Source organism: Ascidiella aspersa, chromosome 2, assembly GCF_963924565.1.
Source record: "Ascidiella aspersa chromosome 2, kaAscAspe10.2, whole genome shotgun sequence".
In the NCBI taxonomy this organism is placed as follows: domain Eukaryota; kingdom Metazoa; phylum Chordata; class Ascidiacea; order Phlebobranchia; family Ascidiidae; genus Ascidiella; species Ascidiella aspersa.
Window position 1 is genome coordinate 6,380,104 of NC_139448.1, and position 13,857 is coordinate 6,393,960.

The following is a 13,857-nucleotide window of genomic DNA, read 5'->3' on the forward strand; positions in this document are numbered from 1 at the left end:
TGATATTATCGTTTTGTGTTCGTTTTTGTCATGGTTTTTTTGCGGGCGCCCGTGCGCACAACCAATATAATCTGTGTTGGTTTATGTTTGGTTGTTCAGATATAGGTCTGTACAAACATATACACAGCGCTTTGCAAAGCAGCTGGCTTGCCGCCCGCGAATGTTTTCCTGATAACAAAACGCCGTTTAATGGTGAATAATCAAACGCGCAACAATGATCCATCACAGTGCTCTTAAACCTTTTGTGGTTGATCAACCCTTAAAGTTGTTGTGACGAACTCATGCAGCATTAGCTCCTCCAGCCGATCTTGCTTCTCCCGCCAACGTCCAACATCCAGCAGAAGATAAAAAAGAAAAACGAAACGCCGAAACGTTATTTTAGATATAATTAACCAATTTGCCATTGGATGACGCCCCTGAGCAGCAAAGATGCGGGATCGGTTTACCCTTTTGCAGAAGGTATACAATAAAGCTCAAGTTCTCCAAAATAGTATAATACGTTTTTTTTATTGACCAATCGAAGGCTAATAAAGCAGATTTTACCATACCCTCTGTAAAATTACCAAAACGAGCACTAGGGACTTAAATTTAGCGTTTATTAGTCCTGAGCCTAGAATAAACTCCTATTTTTTACGTGCCAACATCTCGTTGTATGCTTAGACAAATTAAATTTTACATGGAAGAGCAAAGTGCTTATTTGATCCAAAAACGATGTGCCTATTTAATGTCATTTTAGCACAGGCTTCGGACACTTTATAAAAGTTTGTTTAGATTCTTTATATCAACATACAGTATACAGTTTTATTTTATTGGTCGTGTAACATCGTAAGTCTGTAAATCATTCTTTTGTTTGTGAAATAGATGCTGAATTGTTTTTACGTCGTGTATGTAACATCTTGCAAATAATATTTATCCCATTGCAATAAAGTGATTTGAAAAGTTCTACGAAGTGCAGGGTAAATATCTTTACCAACTTTGGAAATTTAACGATGTTGATGTTGCCACGTTGATGTTGAAACTACGCAGCTGTTACTGCACTTCTTAAGCTGTTATTAATTAACCCAAGTAGTCCTCGTGACGAATTGTCGTGGGCAGTAACCGATATTGGATATAATAAGCGAGTTGAGATTGTGCGCTACCAGATTAAAGCCTACCGAAATATTGCCAGATTGATAGTAAAGCTGTAAAAATCAAACTGATTACAGATTTATGTTTATATTTGTGAGAAAATGAAACCAAATCAAACATGTCGTTAATCAACAGTGAAAAAATGAATGGCATAAAGTCTAGACTGCCAGACTGATTTGAGGCTAAGATTATGTTTAAAAGGGCCTTCGAATTCAATCAGACAGCGATTCATCTTTGGTTCCTGCTTTGGAAGGGAGTAAAGTTGAATGGGAGTGAAATCGGCTGGGTAATAAGCGCCCATTTAAAACGGCTTACATCAATAGTACTACATTTGTTTGGCCCATTTGAAGTGATGACGATCTGACTTAAATTAAAGAAAGCCATTCGGGAGGCATAGTTTAATTGGAAAGTTAAATAGGGTATTAGTGAGTGTAAAAACGCCTAACACCGATCATAGTATATTTTCGATAATAGTATATACAATTGCCGAGCAATACGTTTGAACAAATGAGGTGGGTCCCACTAATAACATTGTAGCCTAACTTTCATGGTTGCGAGCTTGGACTCAGTTATAACGATATTTATTCATGTAAAGGCAGAGATGTCTGACTTGGAAACGATAAAAGTTACTTTAATCTATAAAAGTGACGCTGAGTTTAAGGCGAGCAATTGGGGTGATGAGGAATGGCTTAAGTTTGGAAAAAGTTTACCGCCCAACGGGTTTGGTTGGAGTGAGAAGGGCCACGAAAAGCTAAAGGCTGGGGGTGCCACTGCAATTTTGTTTGTGGCGCTGCAAGACAATGGTCACAGGCCGACGTCGATTTCCGAGAAGCAAGGACAAGTTAACTTTGACCTTAAAGTTCTGAAAGATTTAGAAGACTCAATAAATGAATACATACGGTCAGGAAAGTTTAAGTTCAAGGTTCAGCAGGCTCTGGATAAAATGCATGCCGAGATGAGCACTGTTTTTCCAGGTGGATTTGCTCTGACCGTGACGTCAATCACAAGGTATCTATAAATATTGGACTCAAAAAACGGTTTTTAAGCGTTTTTCAAAGTTTAAAACATGTCGCACAAGTCTCTAGAAACCGTGAACTTTTTCCTTTGTTAGTGGAAATTGAAATGAGTTGCGAGATATGGGTGGGAAACATATTATGGCACCAGCCATAATTTTGCCTATTGAAAGTAAAATCATAGGCTTGTGAAAAGTAATAAAATTTACCGGGAGAGAAAATCATGATTGTCATGTTGACAAAGATTGAACTTTATTTTTAGTTTTGCTTACTAGTACCATAGTTACTATTCAAAATTTAATTTGAATGTTTTTATTTTGCTAGTCCTTCTGCTATCATCAACGTCGACAATGGTAATTGTTTTGAACTATTTGTTTAATTCGTACTCAAATAAACATTTAAACCGATATTTTATATTTATTTTGAAGAAATTTCACAACAGGTTTGCAAAATGGAAGACGGTTGTCTAACAGTTGTTCCAGAAGCGATTGAATCGATATTTGGGCAGCCGTTGGTAGACGAATCTCATGTCGCTGTAATTTCCATAACAGGAGAAGCGAGAACCGGAAAGTCGTTTTTGCTTAGTTTACTATCTCGCTACTTCGCAAAATTGGAGCTAGGAAAGGTAATGATGTACATACAATTTTGTAGTGTGTCAAATTGTGGAATATATGATACTTATTTATAAATTGGACCATTTCGTTTTATTTCTATGTAAACACACGTGCTGTAATCTCAGATTAACTTTTCTGTTGAGTTAAAACACAAGTCTAAACCTACAAAAAAGTTAACAAAAACTCATAAAGAGTATTTCAGTCAACTTTGTGCAAATTATAAATTAAAGCCCGTTTTTGGGTGCAATATAACCAATTTTAATTATTTTTTACGCGTTTCGTACGAGTCTTCACCGCTAACGACTATATAATGTGAACAGAGTTTTGCAGGAACTCTAATTTCATTGATAACAGTTACGTCATAGAGTAACGCCATGACACGAAAAAACCTAAAAACGCATGACTTCGTGACTCGCGGACCCCCTTTGGGTGCGATCCTATTGTCTACATTTTAAGTATAATTTGATACTTCGTTTAGTGAGTAGTCTAACATACATTCAACAGGATATTTAGCTAAAATTTTTCTCATTGATTTTCAATAAAATAATGAACATATGGATATGTTGTTTATTCGTTCCAATTTCCGAGTTTTCGAAGGAGCAGTACACTATGCTTATCATACAGGCAGACGAATGGAAAAATGATCTGGATGCAAATGTGAACACATTGTTTAACTGGAGAGGTGGTGACAGCGCACAAACTAAAGGAATATGGATTTCAAAAAAGCCTTTTTGGATTGAAACTAAAAATGAAAAAGTGATTGCATTTCAGTTATTTTATATGCTGACGTTCTACATTATTTTATATGTTCTCAGTGCTATATATATGATAAGATATTTCCTTCATGCACCCCTATTGTATGCCATTTGGGTTGTAGCTTTATTTCTATTCTTTGTTTATGACGTTTGGTGAATTGACTTATTCTCTTCACCCAAACAGAAACCACACCAAAAATGGTTACAGCTATTTGTATTGGTTTAGCATGTCATTCTTGAATATTTAATATTCAGATTGCAGTGTTTTTGATGGATTCACAAGGGTTGTTCGACACAGTTGATACGAACACAGAAATGTCAAAACTCTTTGCTATGAGTGCTTTGTTTAGTTCGTTTCTGACACTAAATGTTGTTAAGAAAGTGTCCGCCCCTAACCTTCAAGCACTTCAGGTTGGTATGTTTACCATAACTCAACTTTACACAAATCTTAACAGAAGAATATATTTTATTATAGAAGTTTGCAGAGTACGCTGAAATCTTTTGCGAGCCTGGAGTGAAATATGAGGTAAGAGTAACAAAACAGTGCGCTAAACGACCCTAAAGCAATACATCAATATGTCCTATAGTTATGGTAATAATTAACCTACATTAAATTTGTTGCCATACCTTGTTTGGTTGATATTATTATCCACTTTGAGTATATGCCAAATTAAAAAAAATATAACGAAGGGAATTGTAAAATATTTGTAATGTTCATGTTTCTCATGATTTGTACGAACTGGGAAAATACTTTTAAAAACACATAAGACGTATTGCAAAATTATAGTTTAACTTCTTCGACCCTGCTTAAGACACTTTTTTATATGTTAACTTTACAGTCTCTTCTTATTTTGATACGAGATTGGAACGGAAAAAAATCAGGGTTTGGCTTTAAGGCTGGCCGAGAACACATAAAATCGACTTTGCAATCTAAAAGTGTGGCCAAAGAAAACAGGAAGGCGTCGGACCAACTTCTAAATTCATTCAATAAATATGAGTGCTTTGCTCTACCAGAACCTGGCAATGAAATCCGGAATTCTGATTTTGAAGTCAGCAAAAGTTATAGCTTGGAAGGTATAAACAATTTATAATCAATAAGTTAATTTTATATGTTTCATTACACAAAATCATTCATTTTTTATCTGTCAATTAATTTACTGTACTTAAATGGATATAATTTAAACAATTGCTTTTTCAGTATTTGCTTTTCTAGCTCTAGCTCTAGCTCTAGCTCTAGCTCTAGCTCTAGCTCTAGCTCTAGCTCTAGCTCTAGCTCTAGCTCTAGCTCTAGCTCTAGCTCTAGCTCTAGCTCTAGCTCTAGCTCTAGCTCTAGCTCTAGCTCTAGCTCTAGCTCTAGCTCTAGCTCTAGCTCTAGCTCTAGCTCTAGCTCTAGCTCTAGCTCTAGCTCTAGCTCTAGCTCTAGCTCTAGCTCTAGCTCTAGCTCTAGCTCTAGCTCTAGCTCTAGCTCTAGCTCTAGCTCTAGCTCTAGCTCTAGCTCTAGCTCTAGCGAAAAAAGTCTCTTGTGAAAAAAGTGCGCACATTTTTGAGGGCAGTTCAAAATGTGTTTTTATTTCTAAATTTCTATTTCAAAGATTATATAACTGAGTTTTTTTTTCTGTTTTCGCACATTACTTTTATTAAGTAACGTATGTTCGCCAGGTATGTGAAAATCCCACAGTTTTGGGGTTACAGAAGCCAGAGCATAGTGATAAATGAGCCGCATGCTGCCCAAGAGCTGCTGGGTACCGACCGATGAGCTAGCTCAGTGATTTTAAAACTGGCTTGCTTAGGCCCCTAGGGATGCATGAGAGGGTTTAACTGGTCCGCATAACAATCTCCTGTTTAAAGGCAGATAACACATTATTATTCTTATTGAAGTTTATTCATAAAATCAAAAATATTTTGACAGCTTTGTGCACAAGAAATAGTATGAGTACCGGATTTAATGTTAGATTGCACTGTAGGACTTCAATTTTCGCTCTTATGAATTACTGGGGTATGCCGATATCTGAATAAAATATACGGGGTTCGGTTGAAAAAGTATACGACCACCGGGCTAGAGGGCAGCATATTTTTTTATTTAAATAGCAGGACCTTTTTTGTTTTGAGTATGCCATGGTAGCAGAAATCAGTTAAGTAAACTTTATGTGTATTTAGACAAATTTCCAATCTCACCAGGACAATGGTTTTTACATTAATTGTTATTTTAAAAACGTATTTAACTTATATTTCTAGTTTTATCGCGTTCACAAACCCAGGACGACTAATGAACAAAAACATAAAGATTTTTTTTAACTTTGTTGTACGAAATATTGTCAACCAAAGACAAATTGAGTTAAAGCACTGATTTAAAATAGCGCGTCATAGCTAAACTAGTGACACACTTGGCTATATCAGGCCAGCGAAATTAAGCCAAATGTAACAACATACATTTTTTATATATTGCCAAATATGTTTATTTTTCAGATGTTGGAGATCTGTTTCTAGAACACGTAGAAGATCTTGCTAAAGCTCTGTCAAATGAAATTACTCCAAAAAAATACGGAAAAACTGTTTTAAAAGGAAAAGATATGGCAACCTTGGCAACGTTTTGCGAGAAAAAAATGAGGCTTCCTAACGTCGACATAAAACTGTGTTTAAAAAAAGTAATAAGATATATTGAGGTTATCATATTTTGGATCTAATTTATCTTTAGAACATTTTTAGGGTAAATATGATTACGACGCAGCAAAGGCAACCACAGATTGCATGATGGAATTTATAACAATTTTGAAAAAGGTTTGTTTATAAGATACATTTTAATTAATGTATCATTCGTTTATGCCTTTGTTAATCAAACTTTTATCTAACATTGCAGGAGTTTAAGATTTTACGAAAACATAAAAAGAAGTTTGACAGACAAATGGTGAATGACATTAAAAGCAAATGCTCCGATGAAGTAAAACAAAAATTTGAGGCTTCTCTCGCTTCAAAAGATGCTGCTTTTCGAAAAGAAAAGTTACAACTTTTTGATCAACTCGTGGACAGCTATTGTGAAGAAATTGTTGAAGAAATAGAGGTAATTCAAATATGTCGGGAAAATATTTTACTTTTTTTTTATTATTATTGTTTAAAATTTGAACTGATAAAGGACTTTCTGTATAGTTCTACCTGCAATGTAAATAGATTTCACCTGCAAAGTGGCAATAGTTTGCAAAATCTACCTGAATGTTTCTCGATTAAACAAAATAATGAACCCATCATGCTGTATGATCTTCATCACTATTGCGTATTACGCTGAGCATGTCAATCTAAATTGGTTATAATCTAGTGTTTGTGCGATTATAAAACAAATAAATATCGCAATTCCGTTCGTTGACTATTTGTCGCTGATTGCGGCTTAATTGACCTAAAGGTTTCCAACAGTCTGTATGGAAGCGGCATTTAATCGAATCCAGTGGCGTATCCAGGGGGGTTGGGTGTTCGAACCACCCACTTTTCGTTAGTGACAGTATCGTTTTTTGTTCGTTTTGTCAGAATTTTACTCACCGTTCTAAGCGGCAATGTTTTTAATGTAATTAGGTCAGGCGTCTTAAGCTAATGCGAAACCAAAATCAAACGCAAAACGCCGTTTTTCGTTTCTTGTCCGGTCGACCGTAAACGCAGAATGGTTTTTCTCTTTCGCCTTTCGTTATTCGTTCGGGTTGGCTGATCAGCAAGTGCGCTTTACAATTAAAAACAATAAATCAAGCGGTTTTCGTTTTTTCTCGCTAAAGTTAGGCGCAGCTGATGTTCCTCGCTGTTCGCTGTCTGCGCTAACTTCCGATGTGGCGTAAGTCTGCAAGACGTGCCTATATTTTAACTGACTTGGCACGCAGTCCGGCGAGATGTTGCGCTAATCGAATAACACCCGGGAAACCGATCTTCGTTTAGTATTGCAGGTGGCGAGAGATGTGCTTGTAATTTAGCTTACTCCTGTACATGGATCTACCAAAATCAATCACACATATTTCACGGTCTTGGTTTAGTTCTCGCCTAAAGTTAACATTTGCATACTAAGCGGTCTCGCAGCTGGCGCCGGCAGGATTGTCAACGACGCACGTGTACTCTTTGCATTTAAAGTTTCGCTTTTGTTGGACGTTAATGGACGGTTTTTGATTAGTTATTTATTTATTTATGATGTCATTGCAATCACTATTTTATGACGTTATACTCGTTACTATTTTATGACGTAATTGACGTCAGACGAAAAAACGGGAAATTCCCTAAGTTGTAAATTCGTGACCCTCCTCATTTTGGATTTCTGGATACGCCCTTGATCGAATCGCGTGTTATACATTATAGAATTCATCTGCTTGACTGCTAAAATAGTTGGTCGTCTTTGTAATCTAATATTTCCATAATTTTTGCATTTTGTTATAACAGCATACAATAAAAATTAATTTATAGCTCAAAGGCTACTTTTTTTTAAACCAAATTGCAATATTATTTCCATTTAAATGGAACGACTAAATCCACAAGGTTCAACTATAAGCACATCGTTTACCTAACAACAGCCCATGATATATATATCGACGGGAAATCTCTAACAACGTAAAACTTTAAAGCGAGACAGCAATTGTTGGAATAGCGTGATACTCAAGCAAATACGTAATCACGGTACAAACCGCGAAAAACGGAAAAAGCGGGATACTTTGCGAGCTCTGCCTAAATGCTGCGTGCTTAAACACACTACAAGAAGTTATAAAACGTGAAACTTGGGAACAATTTTTAATTCGGTAATGTACTTATTTTTATTTTAACGCTCACGCAGGTAACTGCGCCAACATTAAGCCCGTTTATATGCACGTTTAGGCCGGATTCGAATCTGTTTCGTTAATTCGTTCTCTCTCGTTTTGGTGCTGGAATGAATTAAGTTCTCTCGTTTCTTAATCTGTCAAAAGAAGCGGTTTTAAATCCGTTCGCCGCTTGATCTGTTCGTTTCGCGTACGGCCGAAATCGTAACTACATCGGCAAACCAAACTCAAGTAATTCTTGTTTTTTTGTCAATTTTAGGTTTATAAAAACGAACAGACAACAATAGATTGCTACCGCAAGGAGTAGCCTAAGCCGAAAAATTGGTTGTTCGTCAGAGGTTTACTGGAATATTACGTAATAATGCATATTAGTGCAGTTTGTACACTCAAGCTGGCTTGAATTTCGCCCCATGTAATTACGACACTGGAACGGATTACTTTTCAATCCGGATTGAACCTTAATCTAATCTGCCCGCGAAAGGTGCATATAAACAGGCTTAGTGTTAGAAAAAGTGTTAGAAAAATTTCTGCGAGTCGCACGCACGCGCTTGTGGACGCCAAACAAAACGACCGGCGAGGTCAAATTGATTGCTCGCTTCTTCACGATTTACCCTTAAAGGTTTATTGCGAGATGTGGACATTTCGACCGCCAAACCGCCTTGTTATTTATTAAGATATTTTATTTTTATTTTCTGCAGTGCGTTGAGAGACTTGGAGACAACAAGCAAGTATATAGCCGCAAGGTCAGATACGATGGCGCCATGAAAACGGTATGCATAAATATTTTTTTTTGTTAAAATTGCCAGGTCGATGGATGTATATTTGTTGTTAGTTTGATTCACACAATTCTACGTTTTGTTGCAGCTTTTAGAGGAAAAATACGCGGAAGATCTATTTGAAATTCATTTGAAATACAAACAAAAGTTTCTGGACGATTTGGCGGAAAGTGTCAAAGAGTCTAAGCTGAAAGAATACAGCGAGTTGTTGGAAAATGCAATTGACAGAAGTTTCGAGATGGTATGGTTTCCGAGAAATGAGCTTCATCAGCTCATTTTTGCACGGATTGTTACACAAACTTTAATACAATCGGTTCTTGCTTATGCGTTAACTGTTGAGTTGAGCGTTCTTGCTGGAATGCTTGCTCTCGGAATTATATTTCCACCTTTCGCTCTTGTAGCACTCTTTTTATTCGGTTTTGTAGCTATTGGCGGGTTTCTGTTGGCGGGTTTGGCAGCAGTTGTAGCAGCAGCTGGACATGTTATTACAACAGCTGGTATAGCTCTCCTAAAAACAGGCGAAGCGATTGGCAACATTGCAAGGAGTTTTACGTTTTGGTTTCGTTGGTGAAAAAAGTAGTCCCAAAGCTTTTGCTATTAATATCCCAGTCAAAAATTTATCTTGGGCCCTTACTTCATTTACGATTGATTATCTACTAAATACATATGGCCCAAGTACCACATTATTACGTTATCCCTGCATATATATCGGGCGTATATGTTTCAAATGTTACAAGGGCCCATATATGCGCCACACATAAAACTTCTTACTTGATTCCTGTGTGATCAAGTGTGGTTCTTGTAATATTCTAACACTACTTATCTCACAAACTTCTACACTTTGCCACAAAAATCACTTTAGCACAGTTGGTTTTATTGATACACAATAAACACTCAATGTTGGTCAGTAGCTCGAAGTTGTCGGCCACCATCCCAATCCCTAACACCGTTGAATACTCTTTTTATTGCAAGGGCAATCTCTTCATATTTAGTACTCATGTGGGCAGTGAACTGCAACAATTCTAAACAACGCAAGAGTAAAACGTGTTAAAGTCTGTAATATACTTAAAAAACTTATTACATAAAAAAATACTAGTGCAACGTAACAATTCTTAAATTATTTTTAGTCACTTTATTATAAGCTAACTTTTATAGAGGTGAATTGTTAAATTGAGTTTGACATAAGGTGTATAAACAGACGACCATTTATTGGAACTACAAGAAAAATCAATTGGTTATATGGTATAATTTGTTGCTAGTATGCATGTGGGTGTGTTATACATTATAGTTAAGCTACTCTTATTTAACTATCCGACTACTACTATAATTGTACGTGGAAGTTATCTTAGGACAATTAGTTGAGCAACCTATTAGCGGGCAACAGTATGATAGGTAGTTTAACAATTATTTTAAAACAACTAGCCAATTTAACTATTTGTTCCTTTTAAAGGTGTAACGCTTTAAAACTAACTTTGCCAGGAATACCAAAGTGATTAGTGTATTAATAAACCTTGCTAACCATAAAAAGCAAAGCTTTGTCACAATACACAATCAGTCCAGAAATTTTTGTAAAAATTGAAATGAAATATTGCACCAGTAGAGCATTATTTGTTTAATTAGAATAAATAATTTGATAGACATTGCTTACCATGAAACATTAAATGGAGTTGGTGCTGTTTAAATGAGACTTTCACAGCCTTTCTCCCATTTCCGAGCCCAGACCAGGAAAATTTTTCTGCTAGATCCTTTGTCATAAAAGTCCTTAAAAAGTTTTTGAAAGTGCCTCTCAAACATCGCACTTCTACCTTTCTTGCAAGAGCTTTAAGATCCTATGAAAAGAAACAACATTTAAACTTAAAGAGAAACACACAACAGGAACTACAAATCAACAAAATCCTTAGTATTAAAATCATCAAATATTATGGCTTTAGTATTTCTATTGAAGACAGAACATCTAAACTTGTCTAAATAAGACCTAAACCTGTCGGAATACTTTCTAAATTCATCGAAATAAGGCCTAAATGGACAAAATAATGCCTAACACTGTAGGGAGAGGATATGGGACGATTGGGGGACACCTGTCTGGCATTGGCCGCTTTGGTTTCAACATACGGGTGCCCTAGTTTGAATGGGGGCGTTTGCCTCTGTTTGGGATTAGGGACAGTTAATGGGTGAGGATGAAGATTGTGTTTGGGTTGAAATTGAGTATTATTATTAATATTATTCTGATTTAGACACTAATAAAACTTATTAGGTATTAGACCTATTTTGGTCTTTTCCTAAATTGTGTTTTATCCGAGATTATTGTTGTTTAAAATCTTATGGCCGGAGTCCCTTACAGAGCCACTAATATACAAGACTTACAAAATTATTCTTTAGGTTTTCATTTAATTCATCTGTACTGTTTGCTTGTTGGATTTCCCATCGATCACTTGAGGATACAGTGCTGATGGATTGGTTTAGGTCTGATAATTTGTCCAATTTTCCATTTAGTGCACTAAACTCCTTTCGAATAAATGAATAACCCTTGCGTATTTCTAGAAGTAAAACCACATGATCTGCTGTGGATTGATTTGGCCCTTTTGTTCGGTAATCTATACTGTTGGAACTCTTCCTGCATAATAAAAATGGTCTGAAACCTATTCTATAAAATATATTACAAGAAACAAACCTTTTCTGGCTTGGAGCACTTTTTACATTCTGAATGTAAATGCTATCACTATCTGTTCTGACAAGTGGTGGTGGATTCCAATCTTCATCACCAGAAGTATCACTTAATAGGCATGATTTATATGCTCTATCTTCACACTTTTTGTATTTACCTTAAAAAATGAAGTTAATTTGCTTAATTGCTCTGTAAATTAACTTCACATAAAAATAAAACTTACTTGATTGGCATACAACAGTACATGAACTAATTGTCCAATTTTCTATTTAACACACAAAAACCTCTTCTAATTTAACACACAAAAACCTCTTCATTCTTAATTAGCTATATATTTCTAAATGCACATAAATATACATTAGTGAAGCATAAGACACACAACAAAAACATCTTCATATGGAAAAATAACAGACTTTTTAACATTATTTTCAATCTGCACAACACTATATTCAGCATCAAGGACTGAAACTTTCCAAATTCCAACTTCTGTAGAGCATATCGGCTCTTCAAAAAAAGGTTCCATCTTTAGGAATTTTCGAACAATGAAAAACAAAACAGCTCCTTGTTTGACAATATCAAAAACTTTGTAAAATACACTGTTCAGAAAAATTGTTGAATCGGCACAAGTATTTGGTTTAATGACACACTTATTGGATAAAAAAATTTCTTTTACGATTGAAACTGTTTGATTTTTAAATAATTGCTCAATTATGCTGCATGCAACTCTTGTTTTTTTAAAGGCAATACTTCAAAATTCCTATCAAAATTTTGAACATGAATGTTTCTGTGATAAGCAAACCATGCACACTGCTGTAATGGTCGAAACCCTGATTTTATATGATTCTTTAACATGCCAAGATAACTTTCAAACGGAAAACAGGACACATTATCCAAATTACCATATCTAATACAATCATAGGTAATATGAATAAGCGAGTGCACATTATAACTTACAAAAGCTTTTCCATACAATAAAGTAGAGTCTCTAACAAATCTATACAAGCAATCGGATGACATTTGCAATTTTGCAGTTGAAGAACTAGTTGAAAGTAGAATTCTAAATGCACAGCATAACTTTAAAAAATGCAAATATTTAGTATTACATAAAGCAGTTTTGCTTTTTAGCACAACAGGTCCAACATAAAGCATAAACAAACGAAATTCCATTGCCTTCCAGTGTAAAATATCCTTAAGAGGGCGCAATTTTCTGTTAAACTCTTTAGGTATATATTTCTGGTAATGTAATATTTTTAGAGATATAAAATTTAATGCATTTAGAGACAATTTTGCCTGTAATTGTTGTCGGACACCTTTCCACCACAACAACAAACGTCTCATTACCCCTAAGCAAGCCAAATGCATGTAATCTAATACAAAATTGGACACCATGTAGACATTTCTTTTTGCTAAAATTGATAATCCAGTGTGATGTGTTTTATCGTTTTGTGCCTTGAAATCCTCATCGGTTCGAGATGTACAATCTATTTTCGGAAAACAAACTCGGTGGCAATGATATTCCCCTTTCACTGTACATCTCTCACAGCTGTAATAGCCTGAATGAGACTTAATCAGTTTAAGGCTTGCACGAGCAGGAGCATCACATACATAAATTCCATTATTGCCCAATTTATAAGTAGTAGTATTATTCACAATCGGATGTTGAAAGAGGGCGTCAAGATCACTGAGAAAATTCTTAAGATAAATCTCGGGCAATGGGAGTTCTCTGTCAGTAGACTTGTCTGTGCAATAAATTCCAGCACAAAGGCAGTTCATTTGTGTCAAATACACCTTTACTAAAATAGGATACAGCTTATAGTCTGGGGATGATTTAAATAATGGAAGCCCATCAATGTTAATAACCAAGTAATAAGTAAGTTCATGGTCTTCTGTGTCATCCATTGAGATCAATATTTTTTTTAATCCATCTAACCAATTAGGGAAGTGTACATAAGTTCCTTCATTCATTTTATAAAAGTTTAACTTTGGTTGTGGCAATAAAGTGGAAAATGAAACAGGCAAATCATCATGAAATGTTTGGAGTCGTTTCAGTAAATTCGAAATTGCGCTCTTTGGAACATTTGGTTCAGAGAGAGTCCATGCCTGTAAAGAATTATACAAAGTGTTTCTAGCT

At 35.5% G+C, this 13,857-nt stretch overlaps 2 protein-coding genes across 2 annotated transcripts; one reads left to right on the plus strand and one right to left on the minus strand.

Moving 5' to 3' along the window:
- The first annotated feature begins 1,562 nt into the window (after nucleotides 1-1,562).
- Nucleotides 1,563-10,348, plus strand: LOC146163321 (uncharacterized). Its single transcript, XM_083381454.1, has 12 exons — nucleotides 1,563-2,136; nucleotides 2,466-2,494; nucleotides 2,570-2,766; nucleotides 3,380-3,511; nucleotides 3,766-3,921; nucleotides 3,986-4,036; nucleotides 4,350-4,584; nucleotides 5,977-6,155; nucleotides 6,217-6,288; nucleotides 6,368-6,568; nucleotides 8,984-9,055; nucleotides 9,150-10,348. Exons 1-12 carry the CDS (start codon nucleotides 1,676-1,678, stop codon nucleotides 9,630-9,632), a joined length of 2,268 nt encoding a protein of 755 aa, XP_083237580.1. The 5' UTR covers nucleotides 1,563-1,675; the 3' UTR covers nucleotides 9,633-10,348.
- LOC146163322 (uncharacterized) lies at nucleotides 9,956-13,625 on the minus strand. Its single transcript, XM_083380444.1, has 3 exons — nucleotides 13,587-13,625; nucleotides 10,710-10,890; nucleotides 9,956-10,083 (listed from the first exon to the last, which is right to left on the minus strand). The coding sequence occupies exons 1-3, from the start codon at nucleotides 13,623-13,625 to the stop codon at nucleotides 9,956-9,958; spliced, it is 348 nt and encodes a 115-aa protein (XP_083236570.1).
- Nucleotides 13,626-13,857: the final 232 nt, after the last annotated feature.